Source organism: Eubalaena glacialis, chromosome 3 (assembly GCF_028564815.1).
Source record: "Eubalaena glacialis isolate mEubGla1 chromosome 3, mEubGla1.1.hap2.+ XY, whole genome shotgun sequence".
Classification (NCBI taxonomy): domain Eukaryota; kingdom Metazoa; phylum Chordata; class Mammalia; order Artiodactyla; family Balaenidae; genus Eubalaena; species Eubalaena glacialis.
In genome coordinates, this window is record NC_083718.1 from 178764260 (window position 1) to 178785798 (window position 21539).

General features: G+C 47.0%; 1 protein-coding gene and 1 pseudogene across 2 annotated transcripts in view; one reads left to right on the forward strand and one right to left on the reverse strand.

Annotated features, from left to right (window-relative positions):
- The window catches only part of ECE1 (endothelin converting enzyme 1), a 112934-nt gene extending 103454 nt beyond the window's left edge, over window positions 1–9480 (forward strand). For both annotated transcript variants that reach the window (XM_061184791.1, XM_061184790.1), the window contains exons 15-19: window positions 2159–2269; window positions 2943–3010; window positions 3821–4011; window positions 6111–6206; window positions 6871–9480. In XM_061184791.1, the coding sequence (XP_061040774.1) occupies window positions 2159–2269; window positions 2943–3010; window positions 3821–4011; window positions 6111–6206; window positions 6871–7047 (643 nt within the window). In that variant the 3' untranslated portion in view covers window positions 7048–9480. The remainder of the gene's footprint in view (window positions 1–2158; window positions 2270–2942; window positions 3011–3820; window positions 4012–6110; window positions 6207–6870) is intronic.
- Window positions 9481–15237: 5757 nt separating this feature from the next.
- On the reverse strand, window positions 15238–15306 carry LOC133089235 (U6 spliceosomal RNA; annotated as a pseudogene).
- Between the last annotated feature and the right edge of the window lie 6233 nt (window positions 15307–21539).

The window sequence follows — 21539 nt, forward strand, 5'->3', positions numbered from 1 at the left end:
AAGGTTTTTTTGTTTATGGGAGTTATATATATATTTTTTATTTTTTTAATAAATTTATTTTATTTATTTATTTTTGGCTGCGTTGGGTCTTCGTTGCTGCACGCGGGCTTTCGCTAGTTGTGGCGAGCGGGGGCTACTCTTCGTTGCAGTGTGCAGGCTTCTCATTGCAGTGGCTTCTCTTGTTGCGGAGCACGGGCTCTAGGCACGCGGGCTTCAGTTGTTGTGGCACGTGGGCTCAGTAGTTGTGGCTTGCAAGCTCTAGAGCGCAGGCTCAGTAGTTGTGGCACACGAGCTTAGTTGCTCCGCGGCATGTGGGATCTTCCCGGACCAGGGCTCGAACCCGTGTCCCCTGCATTGGCAGACAGATTCTTAACCACTGTGCCACCAGGGAAGCCCTATGGGAGTTATATTGATTTTTCTGAAAATTTTATGGAAAAGAACAATTTTTTTAAAAATTTATTGAGAACAGAGGTATTGTTTTACTTTTTGCAAATTTCTTTAATGTTTGGCTTAATAGAAGACAGCCAGATTCTCACATCTGCTTCTGCCTTCAGTCTGTTACAATATATTGTTTTGAAATATTTAAAGAAATTCTAGGACTTCCCCAGTGGTCCAGTGGTTAAGACTCCGCGCTTCCAGTATAGGGGACACAGGTTCAGTTCCTGGTTGGGGAAGTTCCACATGCGGTGTGGCCGAAAAAATAAAGAAAAGATAGGAATAAAGAAATTCTAGCCTCACACAGACATGTAGTTAGAAAAGGGAGGGACCTTTTAACAGGCTTTTTGATACATGTGCACATCCTTCATTGATACGATACCAAAACGCGACAGGTGTAACTTTGTTAAAGGTTAATTGCACCGCCGAGTCCGAAACCATATTCATAAACTTTTCATACTCTGTTACACTAAAATCCATCGGTCTGTGTCTTGAGCTTTGAATGGATCTTTTACCCCTGTATGATTTTGTAACACCATGGAAAACAATGCTTTTGGAAAACAATGCTTCACTGAATTTCACATATCTTCCAAACAGTAACTTCTTCATTTTAGAATATCAAAAAAAATCCACATTTGGTAATATCACTGCTGACCTCCAGAGAGAAGTCTTTAAGTATTGCGCAGCTGTCAAGTTCGTGGTGGCTGATACCAGTTTTTCAAATTTTTGCTTGAAGCTTCGGGTTTTTGGAAACCTTGAATTTTTATCATTGGCAACGAATGGTGTCGGTTGTTTTCCTTTAGGTGATGAGTTCACTCTATTCATTTTCAAGGATGTGTCTGTCAAACACCAGTCATCCTCTCAAGTACAAATGGTGTTCCATGAAAAAAACAGAAATGCTTATGAGTGGTTCCCATCTGGTCACACATAATATTTAGAGACTTGTACTCAAGGGTCTAGATTTAATGAAGTTAATAGTTATGCTGTGTCATCAAGGATGTTCTTAAGTGAAAATGACTTTTTTTTTTTCTGGTGAAGAACATGGTGACCAATTGAACAGCTGGTGCCACCAGCCTGACTCAGCTAGGACTCCAACAGTTTTACCCAGCGTTGCTTTTACACCATCAGTGTAACGTCAACACGATGGGAAAGGCAAATAACATCGTAACATTATTATGAAAATAGTTTGACCTCACAGAACCCCTGAAAGGGAATTGAGGGATTCCCATCCCGCCAGGTATCCACAGAGTACACTTTGAAAACTCTGACAAATACATTTTGAGCCTAGATTGTAATGACTTTTTAGTATGTAATGGTCCATTTTGTTCTTTTTTTTTTTTGAGATGCTCAACATTTTTTAAATTTTTTTTTTTGGACTACACAGCATGGCATGGGGGATCTTAGTTCCCCGACCAGGGATCGAACCCGTGCCCCCTGCGGTGGGAGCGCAGAGTCTTAACCACTGGACCACCAGGGAAGTCCTGAGATGCTCAACATTTTTAATAGTCAGTGAAATGAAATTAAACATAAAGTAAGATTTCACTGTACACTTGCTAACATAGCTAAAGTTAATAGTTTCTGGGACTGTTGTGTGCTTGTGTGGCCTGGGGCCTGGGGTCAAGGGGAATCCACACTTTTAGGGCTCTTGACACCCTCCAGATGGGCCGTCCCCACCTGCGCTCCCCCAGCAGGCTCTGAGCTTTCCCGTGTGTCTTGCTTGCAGGTGGAGCATGACCCCACCCATGGTGAACGCTTACTACTCGCCCACCAAGAATGAGATCGTGTTTCCGGCTGGAATCCTGCAGGCACCGTTCTACACCCGCTCTTCACCCAAGTAGGATGCTCCTGTTGCTCCTGCCCCATCTCCTCCCCGCCACCCCTCAGTGGATCCCCCAGCCCAGCCCGGCCCTGTGGCCCACAGCTGACCCCACGTGCAAACCCATCTCATTGAGAGCTCCTGGTCCCACCGGCCAGGAGATGTTGCCATGGAAACAACAGCCTTACTCCCTGTGCTTCCCTCCGGGGTCTCCGGCACCGGGAAGCCCCTGCACGGTGGGAACTTGGGGGTAGGAGCCACATATAGGGAAATTCCCCTCTAACAGTGTTCTAGAACAGTCTCAGCTGGGAAGTTGGGAAGAGTAAGGGCACTGTCTCGGAAATGAAATCCACACAGGCCTGGGTCCGAATCCCAGGCCTGCTCTCTGCTGACTGTGTGGACCTTGGGCAAAGTGCCTAAACCATTCCATGCCTCTGTTTGCTCATTTATAGAGTTAGTTACCAAGGCCTAACTCTTTGGGATGACCAAAGAGGACTGTGTGGTGCCACAGAGCACCTGGTACAGTGCTTGGCATCCAGCGGGCACAGGCAGGGCACAGCAGACTCACCAGGCTCTGACTGGCTCAGGGGCGTGGCTGGAGCCCTGCGAGACTCTGTCGTGTCTCCAGGCTGGGAGAGCAGTGGTCTCTCCCCACATGGCATCACTCTCACCTTCGTGTCCTCCCCTTCAGTGCCTTAAACTTTGGAGGCATCGGTGTCGTCGTGGGCCACGAGCTGACTCATGCTTTTGACGATCAAGGTACAGGTTCCTTGGGGTCCCCTTCAGATGATTCCGCCACCAGCTTCCTGGCCCCACTGCTTCTGCTTTTGCTGCCTTCACGTCTGAGGGTCTTAGCCTTAGAGACAGAAGGATCTGGGTTCATATCATGGCCCGGCCACCTGCCAATTGTGTGGACTTTAGCAAGTCCCATCATTTCTGCAGGCCTCTGTTTTCTTCTCTGTAAAATGGGCATGATGCTCGTGTGGTGATTGTGAGGACTGGGCAGACTCACAGCGGAGCACCCTGCTCCAGGACGGTGTGCAGTGCCAGCGGTGGATACCAGTAGTCAGCAGGGAGAGAACGTTTCTCCACCACTCCAGAGATTTCTCTGGTCCAACCACAGTCAGAAGAGTTAGCGCCTCACCAGCTAATGTCCAGAATCCTCCTCATTGCCTCCTGCCTTGGGGACTCCCAAGGCCAAGAAGGAGGAGGCAAGGCCTTGGAGGCCGGGCCCTGTCCCATGACCCTAGCACTGCTGGCTGCGTTCACCTCCTCCTGGCTCAGGGTCAGAGGCCCTTCACCAGCCTTGACAGTGAATCCAGCTCCACTGAAGCTTTGAACGTGCTGGTCCTTTGCCAAGATCATGTTCCTCTACGCTCCCATCCCAGACCAGCTAATTCATCCAGCTCCTTTAGCACCCAGACCGGCCTCATCTCCCCGGTGCTGGGTGGTAGATGGGTGGGTAGGTGGGTGGATCACTTCTCCCTGGGAGGAGAGGCACAACCAGCAGCACGGGTCCCGGCTCTGCCTCTTCTCCCCCCGACCTGACACTTCTGTCTGACCCCGCAGGACGGGAGTATGACAAGGATGGGAACCTTCGGCCCTGGTGGAAGAACTCATCCGTGGAGGCTTTCAAGCAGCAGACCGAGTGCATGGTGGAGCAGTACGGCAACTACAGCGTGAACGGGGAGCCGGTGAACGGCCGGCACACCCTCGGGGAGAACATCGCTGATAATGGGGGCCTCAAGGCGGCGTATCGGGTAAGAGTTCCCCTCCTCACACACCCCAGGCCAAGGTTGCGACTGTCCAGCTGCTTCTCAGTTAAGGGTGGCTGTAGACAAGCTGGGGCAAGTGCAGCAGCCCTGCGAGCCTCAGTTGCCACATCTGTGGAATGGGTGGCAGTGAGGACTGATTGAAAGGGTGTCTATGAAGCACCTAACACGGAACTGGCACATAGAAGGCTGTCTACTCTGAGTCTAGCCCGACTGAAGGTCACCAGAAAGGGCTTGGGCTAGACCCACCTGAAGACCTGCCTGTTCTTCCCTTTGCAGGGGAAGCCACCACTGACTCAGGCAGCAGTGGGCCCGGGAAAGGAGGGAGGGGTCAGTGGTCTTGGAGCCACTTCCGGCTCACGTCCTGGTTCTGGAGTAAGTCACTCAGCCTCCTTGAGCCTCAGGATGCATGGCTGGGCGTTAGAAAGATAACATGTGACCACTTGGGCTCAGGGCCTGGTCCGGAGTGGCACTCAGAGATGTTAGCTGAGTTGGAAGGGAGACACCAGAGGCCAATGCAGAGCCTCCTGCTCCTGTGGTAGTGAGAGCAGAAATCCTGAGAGGTGCCCTGTATTGAGGCCTTACTGTGTGCCAGGCGCTGTGCTCAGCGCCCCCGACAGCTTTACAATTAGGTATCACACGCCCATTTTGCAGGTGAGGAAACCAACCCAGAAACATTCAGCAACTTGCCTGACGTCCATTAGTCAGTGAAAGGGAATCGCGAACTTTCTACCCACCATGTACTGTTGTTGGCGCTGGAGATTATGTGACAAAACAGACAGGGATCCTGCTGTCCTAAAGCTCACAATTGTAATGGGGTGGGGAGGGGGAGAAAGGCAATACATACCTACACAAATAAATGAGGTAACTTCAGGTATTGATAAGAAGAAGAAGAATATAAACTAGGCCAAAGTAATAAAGGAAAATGGGGGGAAGGATGGCCAGGGGAGGCCTATCTGGAGGGGATGACATTTGAATTGAGACCTAAATGATGAGGAAGAGGCAGGGAAAGCTGGGAAAGAAGAGTAATTACAGAGGCCATGAGAGATGGACCCAAGCCTGGCATAGTCAAGGACAGGAAGGAGGACGGGAGCAGCGTGGAGGGAGGGCAGGGCCCAGTGCAGGAAGGGAGGCCAGAGGCGTGGCTGGACCAGGCTGCCAGCCTCTGTTGGCTGAGCAAGGAGCTTGGGTTTTATTCTGGCGACAGTGAGAGCCGCTGCAGGGGTTTTAAATAGAGGAATGACATGATCTAAGTTATCCTGTACGACAGGGTCAGCAGACCTACAGTCCCTGGGCCACATCCAGCCCTCAGCTGGATAAATCAATAAAAATAAATAAAAACTGGGGGGGACACAGCCATGCCCATTCATCTCCATGGTGCCTGTGTCTGCTTTCACACAGCAGTGGCACCCTTGAGTTGCTGCAGAAAAGAATGTTTGGCTTTCAAAGCTGAAAATATTTACTCTCTGGCCCTTTACAGAAAATTTGCCAACCCCTGCTTTATGAGGATGACTTGAGTTGCTAAGTTGGGAGGGGATTGGAATTGGACCAGTCTGAGTCAAGGAGACTAGTTAGAAAGCTGCTGTGAGGTTGTCCAGGCAAGAGAGAGGATAGAGCAATGGGAAAGGTGAGAAGTGGTTAGATTTGGGTTGTTTGGTTGATTGAAAGAGAAGAATCAAGGAAGAGTCCTGGGGTTTGGGCCTGAGTAACTGGGTGGTTGGTGACGTCATTTACTGTGATGGGAAAGTGATGTGTGTGTGTGTGTGTGTTTAAGTTTGGGATGCATCTTGGACATCCAGCTGGGGCAGTTGAATATACCCAAGAAGAGGCTGGAGCTAGAAGGGTGCATTTGAGAGCCGTCGGTATTTAGATGTAGATGGTATTCAAAGCCATAGGGTTGAGTGAGCTCCCCTCAGAATGAGTGCAGGTAAAGAGGACGGCTCCTCTAGGCTGAGCTGAGGCCACCACCAGAAGCTAGTCCCTGTCCCAACCGGGTAGACCTTCCCCGATCTCCGATGGTAGCCCCCCACCCCACCCCCGCTTGCTCCTGTGTCATGGGGACCCTGAGCTCTGTCCTCTCCCCCCAGGCCTACCAGAACTGGGTGAAGAAGTACGGGGCTGAGCAGACGTTGCCCACCCTGGGTCTCACCAATAACCAGCTCTTCTTCCTGGGGTTTGCACAGGTGAGTTCATTAGAGAAAAGCCAAACTCAGACACAATCTGCCATCTTGAATTCCAGGAGCTCTGAAAATCAAAAGGCAAATTTCCTCAAACTGGGAAGCCCTAGCTCATTGGTCTATCCACAGGGTATTTACCCTGTAAGGAGGTGAGCTTCATCATTAGAGAAGTTCAAGGAAGGGCCAAGAATGCTGTTAGAGGAATTCTTGCATCAGGTAGGTGAGAGGACAAGGTGACTGCTAAGGGCCCTTCTGCTTCTGGGGTTCTAGAAATGTCTTGAAAACTCAAGACGTCCCGGGCTGTTCCTTGAGCTGGCATTCAGCATGTAGCCTTCTGTTGGTGCCCGGAGCCACCAGGCCATTAGACAGTTCGTTCTGCCCGGGAAGTGAGTGATCTGGACTCAAACTGGTTTTGGGGCAGAATCCTTCGTTCAGGTGAAATGTCACGAAGATGCCCGGAACAGAGAGCTGCTCTGGCTGCAGCAGAGGAAGCTGGGATGGGGTCCCACCGGCCCCTGTCTCTTCCTAACCCACTTGACAGGCTCTCCTGGCCCCCCGGGGGTCTCAGAACCAGGCGGAGCCCTTATTTCGCTGCTGTGGTGATGGGACCAGTCTGGCAACCCCAGGGCCCCACAGTGACCCCGGCCTCTCCCATGTCGCTCCCCCGAAGGTCTGGTGCTCCGTCCGCACACCCGAGAGCTCGCACGAAGGTCTCATCACCGATCCCCACAGCCCGTCCCGCTTCCGGGTCATCGGCTCCATCTCCAACTCCAGGGAGTTCTCGGAACACTTCCGCTGCCCGCCCGGCTCACCCATGAACCCTCGTCACAAGTGTGAAGTGTGGTGAGAGGGGTGGAGCACCAAGAACCAAGACGGAGGAAGCAGGGCAGGGGCTGAGGACCAGCCCCCGGGGCGGGGCCGACAAGGCTGCCCGCGCCATCTGGCGTCCAGGGCATCGCCCGGCCCCCTCGGCCACCTCGGGCCCCCTTCCCCTCGCTGGAGGGTTTTCAGCCCGAACCAAGTCTGTGATGTGGGTTCTCACATTAATCCGAGATTTGCTCCCCTGTGAAGACCCGGTCATCCCAGGCACACGTGTGTCAACTCTGATGGGCATTTGGGTGTCAGGCTGGTTGCTCACCAGGCCTGGGCCCGACGCCGACACGGGCAGCGGGACACAGCCTCCTGCCCACGTCCAGCGCCAGATACACCACAAACACCACTGTGTCAGTGCTTTAGAGATGTATTTTTGGGGAAACTATTTTTTAAACATTGTGGAATACACTGGAAATCTTCAGGGAAATAACGCATTTGAAACACTTTTTTTTTTTTTTTTAAGGAAAGGATTGATTATATTTATTATGTTCTGTTTTTCTAAACAACCTGTGGACAAGCCCCACTGATTTACCCCCCTCGCTTCCTCACTTGCTGCAAGGTTGGGCTGAAGCAGGATCCCCAGACACTGAGCAGGTCCCCCAATGGAGAGCTGCCTCCGTCCTTGGGGTATGCGGTTTCAGCCTCCTCCCTTGGTTCTTGGTCCCCTGGTGCAGAGAGGAGAGGCATAGAGGCCCGGCAGAGGGAGGGGCCAGCTCGTTGGTACCGCCCCCTCAGTGTGCCTGCCTCTGTCCCCAGAGTCCAACAGTGGGAACCCCAGCAAGGAAGATCTGACCCCAAAGTCACAGCAGGGGACTGATGGCTACATGAGGCCAGGTCAGGGCCCTCAAACCCTGTCTGGAGGTGCCCGAGCACCCTGGATCCGGGTCACAGGAGCCCTGCGAGGCTGAGACATCCCCATCAGGTGTACTCTGCCATGCCATAGATGTCCTCTTTCTGTCCCCCTTCTTTTGACTGCCCCCTGTCGGTCCCGGGGCCTGTTGCCTCTCTGCAGCATCCTGCCATCCCAGCCACTTTGGGTTCTGCCTTGCAGACCCTCTTCTCCCAGGGAAGAAGGAAAGAGAATAGCAGCTCTCATTGCCCAAGAGCCCAAATCCTCCCTTCAAGCTCCGTCCTCCACCAGTGGCCCGGGCCGGGCTCCCAGGACCGCAGCCAGGCCCGCCCGCCCTTCTCTAGTGCCTTATCCAAGGCTGTGCCTGGGCTCCCCGCAAGGAGACAGCCCTCCACCCCCAGGGGCCCCTTGGCCTCCTCAGTGAAGCCCCCCAAGTGTCCTGACTGGAACACAAGGCCATACCCCCTACTGCCAGTGCCACACAGCTGCCCCTCATGGCCACGCAGAGGCTCTGGCCTACAGGTCTGCGGCACTGAGGTCAGGAGTCTGAAGAGCCCCTGAACTTGCCCTGGGCTCCGGCCCACCCTCAGCCCCTTGGGTCGAATCAAGACGATACTTGTAGCAAGATCCACTTCTCTTCTTGGGGGATGCACTTAGCCACGGGAGGCTGCGAGGGGAAGGCTCCCCAACCTGGTTGGTCTGGCCTGAGGTGCTAGGGGACCAGGAATGTGGTCCCCTCCCTGCGGCCACAGTTTCTCTGGACTCCCCACCTGGTGGAGCTCACGTAGCCCCAGGCTGGCCCTGAGGAAGCAGGCACCCATGACCAAGGCAGGAGCCGCCTCAGCCCTCCTGCCTGGCAGCCAGGCCACCGGGCCGGCCCCGCTCCCACAGGGAGCCGGAGTTCTCCTCGCCCACGGTGAGCAGAGGCTCGGCCACTGCCTCGCCCACCTTCAGCTCGGCCCTGCAGCTGGGGCAGGGGTGTTGGCAGCGGGCTCCAGGTGAGGCCCCTGGTCCCCACCAGCGGCAGGCCTGCTGTCTCTTCAGAGGAAAGGGAGGACAGGAGCCAGAGAAGGAGCTGGAGTCGGGAGCCCGCCATGCGCACCTCACCGCGGAGGGACCGGCTCTCCTGGGCCTGCGCCCTCCCCTCCCCCACCCTCCTGCCCTCCAGCCTCGCCCTAGGAGGGTCTCAGTCCCGGCACCATGTACTGGGACCTGCCAGCCAGAAGCAGGGGTCCTAGGGCTGAAGGTCCAGCCGGAGGGAACGTCCTCTGCCCTCATTGCTTCAGGGAGTGGCAGGGGGCAGGCCGAGGACGACTCGGGACCAGCGGGGATGGAAGCAAAGGAAGCACTCCCACTGCCTCCCCCGCAGAGCCTTGGGCAGCTGCCCTCTGAGAGGCCCCTTCCTCCTAGGCCTGGGGAGCCATAGGGGCGGCTTCTCCGTGGGCACATGAACGTGGGGTTTGGAGCTTGGAATCTATTTTTTGTATTATCATGTTTTGTGCTACTGTAGTTTTGGTGTGGCACTATTGTAACTGAAATAAAGTACTTGTACCGAGGGCCATGTTGGTCCAAGTGTGTGTCCTTCTGGGGCGGTGTGTGTCCTGTGGAGCTGAGGGAGGGCACCCGGCCAGCACAGAGCTGCTAGCACCCCCAGGGCCTACTGCACCTCCTCTCCAGAGCAGAGGCCTTGGACCCTGACAAATGCCAGAAGGTTACGCAGTGCCTATGCCCACCTGGCCACACTTCCTTCATCCATATGATCGTGTAAGGGCCCCCTGCTGGTGAGAATGATGCATGTCACCACATGGGCTCAAGGGACCTCCTGGTAAAAATAATTTTTCCAGGGCTTCCCTGGTGGCGCAGTGGTTGAGAATCTGCCTGCCAATGCAGGGGACATGGGTTCGAGCCCTGGTCTGGGAAGATCCCACATGCCATGGAGCAACTAAGCCCATGCACCACAACTACTGAGCCTGCGCGTCTGGATCTTGTGCTCCCAACAAGAGAGGCCGCGATAGTGAGAGGCCCGCACACCGTGATGAAGAGTAGCCCCCGCTCACCACAACTAGAGAAAGCCCACGTGCAGCAACGAAGACCCAACGCAGCCAAAGATAGATAAATTAAATTTTTTAAAAAGCCCTTTAAAGACACATACACAAAGATACAAGTGAATAAAGAAAAAAAAAACATAAAAGGAAAAGACATACATTTGGCAACATGAAGACAATTCATTTATAAACAAGATACAATAAATAAAATTAAAAGATTAGATAAACAACACGGATCTACTATATAGCACAGGGAACTATATTCAATATCTTGTAATAAACTATAATGGAAAAGAATCTGAAAATATATATATATATATACATACATATATATAAAAGCTGCATCACTTTGCTGTACATCTGAAACTAACACAACATTGTAAATCAATTATACTTCAATTTAAATTTTTTTGAATTAAAAAACAAGTGACGGGTCCAGTGGTAAAGATCTGCCTTCCTATGCAGGGGACACGGGTTCGATCCCTGGTCAGGGAGCTAAGAACCCACATGCCGCAGGACAACTAAGCCCACACGCCACAACTGCTGAGCTTGTGCGCCTCAACTAGAGAGCCTGCATGCCGCAAACTACAGAGCCCACGAGCTCTGGAACCTGCGCCACAACTAGAGAAGAGAAAACCCGCACACCACAACTAGAGAGAAGCCCGCACGCCACAACGAAGAGCCTGCACACTGCAACAAGGACCCGATGCAGACAAATAAATAAATATATATATTTTTTTAAAGTGACAGACTGGAAGAAAAAATTTGCAACATGCATAGCTAATGATCCAGAATATATATAAACAACTCATAAAATTAAAAAAACCCAATCAGGTGAAAAAGAGAGCAAAAGATTTAAAGAGATCATTCAGAGAAGAAAAAAATACAAAAAGAAAAAAATTTTTTGAAACGATAATCCCACTAATAATATGAGAAATGCGTTTAAAATTACGATGAGGTAACATTTTTCACCCATCAGTTCAACAAAAGTGATGATATTTGATATTAAGCATTGGTGAGGACGTAGGGAACTGGGTACTGCCACCCACTGTGAGGGCCAATTTGACAGTGTTTATTAAATGTCAAGTGCATTTACCAGGACTTCCAGGCTTGGAGGACAAAGATGGCGCCCTAATTTCAAGTGTACCCACTCACCCTCCCCCCAAAGGAAGGTAAATCAACAAAGAAAGGAAATAAAACCACACAGGAACCTTGAATTACTTGAAGTAGAGAAATAATCCAAATTCCAACAGAAGTCCCACCACATACAGCTGCAAGCCTGTGGGTGCCGAGAGTGATGGAGAGAAGGTTTCAGAGACATTGTGAAAAACAGTAGAGGGGCGTGGCAGTCTTAGGTGACCCACAGACAAAATCACTCTCAGGATGTCCAACACCAAATGCCAAAACACTGAACACAGTTGGGGCATAATAGCCACCAGCAGCACCAGCAACTGGGAGGAATCTGGAAAGAATAGAAAGGGTAGCTTTGTAGAAGCATTGCTTCTTGGAGAGAAGCAGATATATAGAGTAGGGCTGGTCCCCTTGTAGATGTGATAGTGAAGGAAAGAAGAGATTAAGAAGGGAAAAGTAAGAATCCTAAAAAACAAACAAGAAAGCTAATATGATAGTGTAAGTCAATTATACTTGAATTAAAAAAAGTGAGACCTAAGAAAAGCCAATTCCCCCACCACACCACCACCTCCTCCTCCACACTGTTTATAAAGGATGTTGAACAGGGACTGCAGGACATACGGCAGAGGGCAAGCTTGAATAAGAAGTCCTGTCCATGAGTGACTAGGACTGTAAAAAGGTAGATCACATACATTCAAAACTACTGTTAAAAAAAAAAGAGAAAATAAATGCAAATCAGAGCATCTCAGCAGAAGGAAACTAGCACGACACTCCAAACTGAATTAAATATCCTCAAATAAGCATTTAGGGATACGGAAAAATACCTCAAATCAGAAATACAAAAACTGACAGCAGAAATAGGCCAAAAAAAGAGGAAGAAATGAAATGAGAATTGATATTGATCTTGGAGAAGAAAATAACAAAATCATATCATAAATGAAGATTAAACTAAAAGGTGTCCAAGGGACAATAGATTCAAATGAAAACTTACTAAAGGACATTGAAGAAAAGCAGGAAGACAACCAAGAGAATGAAAATTAGATAAAGTAAAAACGGTCAGAGAGAAAATGGTGGAAATGAAAGACAGGCAAAGAGCTAACATTTAAAACTGTAATCCAGGAAGACTTTCTAGAAATAAAAGACCTGGGTCTACACATCAAAAGGGTTCACTGGGTAGTATGTAAATTGACATTGAGCAATCAACTCTAAGATAGATTCTTGTAAAGCTATTGGACTTTAAAGATAGAAAGCAGGGCCTCCAGGCAAAAATATGAAATAACTTAGGCAGACTTTTTAAAAAATAACATACATTATATGAGGTACCTAGAATAGACAAATTCATAGAGACAGAAAACAGAATAGAGATTACCAGAGGCTGGAGGGAACGAGGGAAGGGGAAGTTATAGTTCAATAGGTACAGAGTTTTTGCTGGAGATGATGAAAAAGTTTTAGGTATAGATAGTGGTGGTGGTTACACAACATTGTAAATGTATTTAATGCCACTGAATTGTACACTTATGAATGGTTAAAGTGATAAATGTTATACATATTTATATATATTTTGACGCAATAACAAATAAGATGCAAAGCAAAGCAATAGTGGAGCAGCATTCTCAAGAAACTTACGGAAGCAATCCAAAGATGTTACATTGAACCCAACTGTCCTTCAAATAGCAAAACTACAAAGCAACAAATAACATACAAGGGAATCCCCATAAGGTTAACAGCTGGTCTTTCAGCAGAAACTCTGCAAGCCAGGAGGGAGTGGCAGGACACATTTAAAGTGATGAAAGGGAAAAACCTACAACCAAGATTACTCTACCCAGCAAGGATCTCATTCGGATTCGACAAATAGCAAAACTGCAGAAAAACATCTGCCCAGCGAAGGGAACTATCAACAAATGAAAAGGCAGCCTATTGAATGGGGGAAGCTATTTTGCAAATGGGGGAAGATACGTCTGGTAAGGGGTTAATATCCAAATATACAAGGAATTCATACAACTCAACATCAAAAAAAAAACCCAATTAAAAAAAATGGGCAGAAAATCTGAATAGACATTTTTCTAAAAAAGATATACGGGCTAACAGACACATGAAAAGATGCTCCACATCATTAATCATCAGGGAAATGCAAATTAAAAAACCACAATGAGATACCACCTCGCACCTGTCAGAATGGCTATTATCAAAAAGACAATAAATAACAAGTCTTGGCAAGGATGTGGAGGAAAGGGAGCCCTCGTGCACTGTTGGTGGGAATGTAAATTGGTACAGCCTATGGAAAACCGTATGGAGGTTCCTCAAAAAATTAAAAATTGAGGGCTTCTCTGGTGGTGCAGAGGTTAAGAATCTGCCTGACAATGCAGGGGACACGGGTTCGAGCCCTGGTCTGGGAAGATCCCACATGCCTCAGAGCAACTAAGCCCGTGCACCACAACTACTGAGCCTGTGCTCTAGACCCCACGAGCCACAACTACTGAAACCTATGTGTTGCAGCTACTGAAGCCCGCAAGCCTAGAGCCCGTGCTCCACAACAAGAGAAGCCACCGCAATGAGAAGCCCGCGCACCGCAACGAAGAGTAGCCCCTGCTCGCCCCAACTAGAGAAAGCCCGCGCACAGCAACAAGACGCAACACAGCCAATAAATAAATAAATAAATCTTTTAAAAAAAGATAAAAATTGAACTACCATATGATCCAGTAATTCCACTTCTGGGTATTTTTTAGAAGACAACAAAAACTCTAATTTGAAAAGATATATGCACTCCAATGTTCATTGTGGAATTATTTACAGTAGCCCAAATATGGAATATATGGTCAGGAAAAGACAGTCTCCCAGTATCTCCCCCACTATTTACCCTGGTTCCAGATGGATTAGCCAATGTAATTAGCCAGGAATTGGAAAAGCAAAAATAAAATGATCTCTACTTGCAGATGACATGATTGTGTACCTGAAAAACCCTAGAGAATAAATGATAAAATTAACTTAATAAAAAAATTCATCAAAGAAGCAGGTTATAAAATGAACATGTAACAATAAATAGCACTCATACACACAAATACTTACCAATTAGAAGATATGATGGATGAGGAAAACTCATTTACAGTAGCAACAACAGAAAATAAGATGCTTAGAATAAACAAGTGTCAGTGCCCTTTAGGCAAAGACCCCCAGGAACACACGGTGGTTGGACAAATTGGGATTATTGCTTGTTGCATCAGAGAGCACGCACACTATGGGAATCATAGGGTATCTCAGTAAGTGGGTGTTGGAAAATACTTATTATAGAATTTGGTCTTGTGGTAGGTAATCTTGAGGAGGGTTTAATGAAGTGGGGCTTTAGTTTGGATGCTGTCAGGAAATGAAAGTACTTCTATAAATGGTATCTTTTTTTTTTTCAATTTTATTGAAGTATATTTGATTTACAATGTTGTATTAATTTCTGCTGTACAATAAAGTGATTCAGTTATACATATATATTCTTTTTCCTACTCTTTTCCATTATGGTTTATCACAGGATATTGAATATAGTTCCCTGTGCTATACAGTAGGACCTTGTTGTTTATCCATTCTATGTACAATAGTTTGCATCCGCTAATCCCAAACTCCCAGTCCATCCCTCCCCCACCACTCCTCCCCCTTGGCAACCACAAGTCTGTTCTCTATGTCTGTCTGTTTCTGTTTTGTAAATGTTTATTTGTGTTGTATTTTAGATTCCACATGTAAGTGATCTCATATGGTATTTGTCTTTCTCTTTCTGACTTACTTCACTTAGTATGATTATCTCTAGGTCCATCCATGTTGCTGCAAGTGGCATTATTTCATTCTTTTTTATGGCTGAGTAATATTCCATTGTATACATGTACCACATCTTCTTTATCCATTCATCTGTCGATGGACATTTAGGTTGCATCCATGTCTTGGCTATTGTGAATAGTGCTGCTATGAACATAGCGGTACATGTATCTTTTTTTTTTTTAACATCTTTACTGGAGTATAATTGCTTTACAATGGTGTGTTAGTTTCTGCTTTATAACAAAGTGAATCAGCTATACATATACATATATCCCCATATCTCCTCCCTCTTGCACTCCCTCCCACCCTCTCTATACCACCCCTCTAGGTGGTCACAAAGCACTGCGCAGGGGCCATGCTAATCTTCTCTGTATCGTTCCAATTTTAGTATATGTGCTGCTGAAGCAAGCACTCTTATAGAATCATAGTTTCCTCTGGATATATGCCCAGGAGTGGGATTGCTGGATCATATGGCAACTCTGTTTTTAGTTTTTTGAGGAACCTCTGTACTGTTTTCCATGTATGAATGGTAGCTTAATAAATCTTATCTAGTTGGAAGACTAGACTGAGGCTAAAAGGAGTCGTTAATGTTTTGACAAAAAAAAATTTTTAAGGTCATGGAACAGTTTTAATTTCCCCCTATTTAGCTCATTTAAATCACACTTAGTTTTCAAATAAAGACAATAATGAAATCATACTTCCACCTAAACATGATACAACTATCCTGCCTACAACCAAAACACACCAACCCTTCTCAAAAAGAGGATGCCGAGTCTTTGGGTGATGTTCACTTTTCTCCTTTGATATTCTGTAACCTAAATTCTGAAAATAAGCTTAACTCTTATTGATAGATCTTATATTAGATGATAAGAGAATAGGAGAGGGAAGAAAACAAAAATATTTGGATAATATACATACAAACATATTCATAACAAAATAAGGAAGAGATATTCATAACTATTTGAATCCTCATTTCTGCAATGTGGTCAAAGCTGGTCTTTATAACTTCCTTCTTCCATTACTCATTCCATATTTCCTTTGCCCTCAACAAGCCTCTTAGTTGGTCATGGCTCTTTGCCTGATGGAGTGACCCAAACCTTCATTCCTGAAAGGTCTGAGCCATTAACAGTCCTGCTTATGTTGGGTCGTTGTAGTTTTTCTTTGGCTTTATTCACAGGACATGGTAGAGATGCCATAAGGCAGCTCCTGTATTCCAGACATACTCTTCCTTGTTACCATTGTAGAGTAGCAATCCAACTTGCCCTTGGTAGTCAGGATCAATTGCCCCAGCCACTATAGAACCCTCCTTATTTGCCTGTTAATTCTGAGGCATGAGGAGCCCAAAGTGGCTGGGTGGCAATTCAATATACTCATTGCCACATTGCGTAGTGGAATCATTCATTCCTCCCTTTAGAACTAAGACCTCTAGATCAGCAGATCCTAAGGTCACAGGGGACAGGGAGCAAAAATGTTGCTAGTAGATCACTAGGCATAATAGGGAGAGGACCCACTCTTATTTCCACCCTTTGATTCCTGGCCCTGTGAATCCTGGCTACGAGAAAAACAGCACCATCCATTGGACGCTGATTTAGAGCATATACAGCATGGAGGACATTGCTGCAGTCCTGCAAGGTATTGCCACCTAGATGGCCCTGTAATTGAGTCTTCAAAAGGCCAGTACAGGGACTTCCCTGGTGGCACAATGGTTAAGAATTCGCCTGCCAATACAGGGGACACAGCTTCGAGCCCTGGTCCGAGAAGATCCCACATACCGCAGAGCAGCTAAGCCCATGCGCAACAACTACTGAAGCCCGCGCGCCTAGAGCCCGTAATCCACAACAAGAGAAGCCACCGCAGTGAGAAGCCCTCGCACCGCAACGAAGAGTAGCCCCTGCTTGCTGCATGCAACTAGAGAAAGCCTGCGTGCAGCAACAAAGACCTGACACAGCCAAAAATAAATAAATAAATGTATTAAAAAGGAAAAAAAAAAAGGCCAGTACACCATTCTATAAAGCCAGCTGCTCCAGGATAATGGGGAACATGATAAAACCAGTGAATTCCATGAGCACAGGCCAATTGCCAGATTTCGTTTGCTGTGAAGTGAGTTCCTTGATCAGAAGCAATACCATAAGTCCACGGATGGTAAATTTGGCAGAAAGACTGTGTTCAGGGACCTCCGTGCCATCAATTTTCCCATCATGTTCTTTCCGAGTCCCTTATGACCCAGCTAACCACTGAGCATAGCCTATGAATCAATATAGACTCATACCTCTGGCCATTTCATCTTCTAAGCAAGATGAATAATCAGGTGCACTGCTTGAAATTCTGCCCACTGGAAGGATTCCCTTTCATCACTGTCCTTCAGGGATGTCCTAGAAAGAGTCTGTACTGCTGTAGATGTTTACTTGGTGCAGAACCACGTGTAAACCAAGCCTGAGTTTTCTCTTCCTCAGTCAGCTGGTTGCCAGGAACTCTGCAGGAGGCCGTAAGTGTGGGATGGGAGAGAGAGGGTAATGTAGTGGGAATAGGAGTCATGAGCATTTGGACCACTTCCTCATGAAATTTACTTGCGCCTTCTGGGTCTCTTCAAGTACAGTCTCGACGGTACCACCTCCATTTCATAATGAGCACTGTGGTACTGCCCACTCTTATGGCTTGGTAGGTCAGACAGTACTTAGTTCATGAAGGGCAGCTCAGATCACATGGTAATGGGGTAGCCTATGGTCAAGTGGCCAGTAGCAAGCCAAAAGCTGTTTCCCAAAAAGAGTAGTCACCCACAAAATCCTAAGGGTCTGTTCTATGATTTACCTGTGGGAACCTGCCAAAGGCTCCAAACGTCTCCAACTGCCAGTGACACTCCAAGTGCCGTTGGATCTGCTGGATCATGTAGCCCAAGTGGCGGAGCAGCTTACACAGCAGCCTGGACCTGTTGCAGAGCCTTCTCTTGTTCTGGTCCTACTCAAACTAGCAGCTTTGAAAGCTAATTGGTAAGTGGGCCCTCGTAGCACACCTAACTGAGGAATATGTTGCCTCCAAAATCCAAAAAGACTCACTAGACATTGTGCCTCTCTTTTGGTTGTAGGAGGTGACAAAAGCAACAATTTGTCCTTTACCCTAGAAGACATATCTTGACATGTCCCACACCACTGGGCCCCTGGAGACGTCACTAAGGTGGGAGACTGCTGAGTTTTTGTGGGGTTTATTTCCTACCCTCTGACACACAATTGTCTTATCAATGTCTAGAGTATTTGCTACTTTCTTTTATTTATTTATTTATTTATTTATAGCTGTGGCAGGTCTTAGTTGTGGCACGGGCTCTTTGTTGTGGCGCGTGGGCTTCTCTCTAGTTGTGGCGTGTGGGCTCCAGAGCGCGAGGGCTCTCTAGCTGTGGCATGCAGGCTCAGTAGTTGCGGCCCGGGGGCTTAGTTGCCCCATGGCATGTAGGATCTTAGTTCCCTGACCATGGATCGAACCCGCGTCCCCTACATTGGAAAGCAGATTCTTAACCACTGGACCACCAGGGAAGTCCCTAGAGTATTTGTTACTTTCTGCTCACCAAGTCCAATCAGTACAATATCCATAATGGACTCGCATGATGTCTTGTGGAAGGAAAAGGCAATCAAGGCTCCTGGGGACTAAATTATGACACAGAGCTGGAGAGTTGATACACACCTGAGGAGGGATGATCAGGTATATTGCTTGCCTATCCAGCTGAAAGAATACCACTTCTTGAGGTCTTTACTAAGATGTATTGAAAGAAAAGCATTTGCCAGGCTGATAGTTGCACACTAGGTTCCAGGATGTTATGGGCTGAATGCTTGTGTCCCTCTCAAATTCATATGTTGAAATTCTAACCCCCAATGTGATGGTATTAGGAAGAGGGTACTTTAGGTCATGACTGTGGAGCCCTCATGAATGGGATTAATGCCCTTATTAAATAGACCCATGGGACTTCCCTGGTGGTCCAGTGGCTAAGACTGTGTGCTCCCAATTCAGGGGACCCGGGTTTGATCCCTGGTCAGGGAACTAGATCCCTGCTAGGTTCAGGGAACTAGAACCTACTGCAACTAAGACCTGGTGCAGTCAAATAAATAAATAAATAAACATTAAAAAAAAAAACATTCAAAAAATAATAAAAAGACCCATGTGGGAATTCACTGGCGGTCCAGTGGTTAGGACTCCGCACTTCCACTGCAGGAGGCACAGGTTCGATCCCTGGTCAGGGAACTAAGATCCCACATGCCGTGCAGCGTGGCCAAAAAAAAAAAAAAAAGAGAGAGAGAGAGAGAGAGAGAGACCCATCTGAGGACACAGCAAGAAGATGACCCATCCACAAACAAGGAAGTAGGCTCTCGCCAGATGCTGAATCTGCTTGATCTTGGACTTTCCAGCCTCCATAACTATGAGAAATAGGTGTTTGTTGTTTAAGCTACCCAGGCTGTGGTATTTTTGTTATAGCCTGACTGGACTAAGACACAGGGTGGGGGTCTCAAGCAATAAGACCATGTCTGGAACAGCAGCGGCAATGGAGTCAGCATCTGAATAAGTTTATGATAATCCACTGTCACTCTCCAAGATCCATCTATTTTCTGCACAGGACAAATGGGCAAGTTGAATGAAGATATGGCGGGAATCACTATTCCAGCACTTTTCAAGTCCTTCATGGTGGCAGTAATGCCTACAGTCCCTCTGGGAAAGTGGAATTGCTCTTAGTTTACTAATTTTGCAGATACAGATGGTGCTAGTGGCTTCCATTTGGCCTTTCCTACCATGGTAGCCCTCACTCCACAGGTCAGGAAACAATGTGGGGATTCTGCCAGTAGCTGAGTATGTCTATTCCAATTATGCGTTCCAGAACTGCAGAAACAGCCCCAGGTTGGATTTCAGCCACCGCTGGGCCAACTATGAGTTGGACCTGAGCTAAAACTCCATTGATCTCCTCACCTCCATAAGCCCCTACTCTGACCAGTGGACCACAGTGGTGTTTTGGATCAGTTCAGAGCTAGCATCCAGTAATCCCTGGAAAATCTGATTATTTCCTTTTCCCCAGTGCACAGTCACTCTGGTAAACAGCCATAGGTCCCTTTTGGCAGGAGGGGATTCGCTGGTGGTCCAGTGGTTAGGACTCAGCACTTTCACTGCTGGGGTCCGGGCGGGTTCGATCCCTGGTCGGGGAACTAAGATCCCACGTGCCACGCAGTGTGGCCAAAAAAAAAAAAAAAATTCTTAGCTTGCAAGTTGTACAAAAACAGCAGAGGGGTGGATTTGGCCCATAGACACAGTTTGCCAATCCTTGCCTTGGGGGTTTAGAATATACATCTTTAATTAATCTCCATCTGATTTCAAATAATATCATGCTACTTCACATATAGGGAAAGAAACTTACAACAGTATACTCACAATTCCTCCCTCCCATCTTTTGTATATTATTATCATCTATTTTATTTTTGTATATGCTATAAATCCACATCGCTATTATTTTTGCTTTAGATAGTCAATTATCTTTCAAGGTGATTAAAAGAGTCTAAACATGCCTTTTATATTTACTTCTTTTTTAACCATTTCTGGAGATCTTCATCTCTTTGTGTAGGTCCAAATGCCTATTCTGGTATCATAGTTCCACATGAAGAACTCCTTTATGATTTCTTATAGTATAAGTCTGCTGGTGATGAGATCTCTCAGCTTTTGTTTATCTGAGGAAGTCTTTACCTCACCTCATTTTTTAAAAATTATATACAGTTATTATATAAAAGTCAGTAAAACTGACTTTTTTGCATACAGTGCTATGAGTTTTGAGATAAGTATAGGATTCTCTAACCACCACAATCAGGATACAGAATAGTTGTACTTTCATTAAAAAAGAAAAAAAAAAGCTTTTTATTTTGAAATAATTATAGACTCATAGGAAGTTGCAAAAAAATAGCATAGAGAGTCCTGTGTACCCTTCACCTAGATTTCCTCAATGTTAACATCTTACATAACTATTGTACAACATCAAAACCTAACATTGTCAATTCAAGAAAATGACATTAATACAATACTGTTAATCAGACTTATTAACACCTTATTTACATTTCACCAGTTTTTATATGCACTCATTTATCTGTGTGTGTGTGTGGGGGGGGTGTGGGTGTGTGTGTGTAGCTGTATGCAATTTTATGCCATGTATGGATTCATGTTACTAGCACCTTCATCTTTGAAAGATATTCTTGCTGCAAATAGAATTCTGGGTTGATGTTTCTTCAGCACTTTAAAGATGTCAGTTCATTGTCTTCTGTTTGTATAGTTTGTATGGCTGTTAGCATCACTGACTCCATCTTGGGCCCATTCAGTTCCTCCTGTCCTTCCACTGACCCTACCTTGGGCTGTACTGGGTAGTAACTCTCCTCTCTGTCATCAAGGGCTTTGTAGTTAATAGATAATGTTTAATGATCATTAGGTCCAGGTGGCCTCTATGGTCTGTTAGTTCCCAAACAATGATGAAGACGTTTGCTGACGTATTCCCAGCGCCCAGAAGACTAGCTACCTATTCATAAATCTTGACTTAGGAATGCATTCTGTGTTTCCAAGCACGTAGCCCCATACCCTAGGTTAACTATAAAATTGCCCCAATGGCCCCTTGGTGGTGTGCAGTGCAGCTGTGAG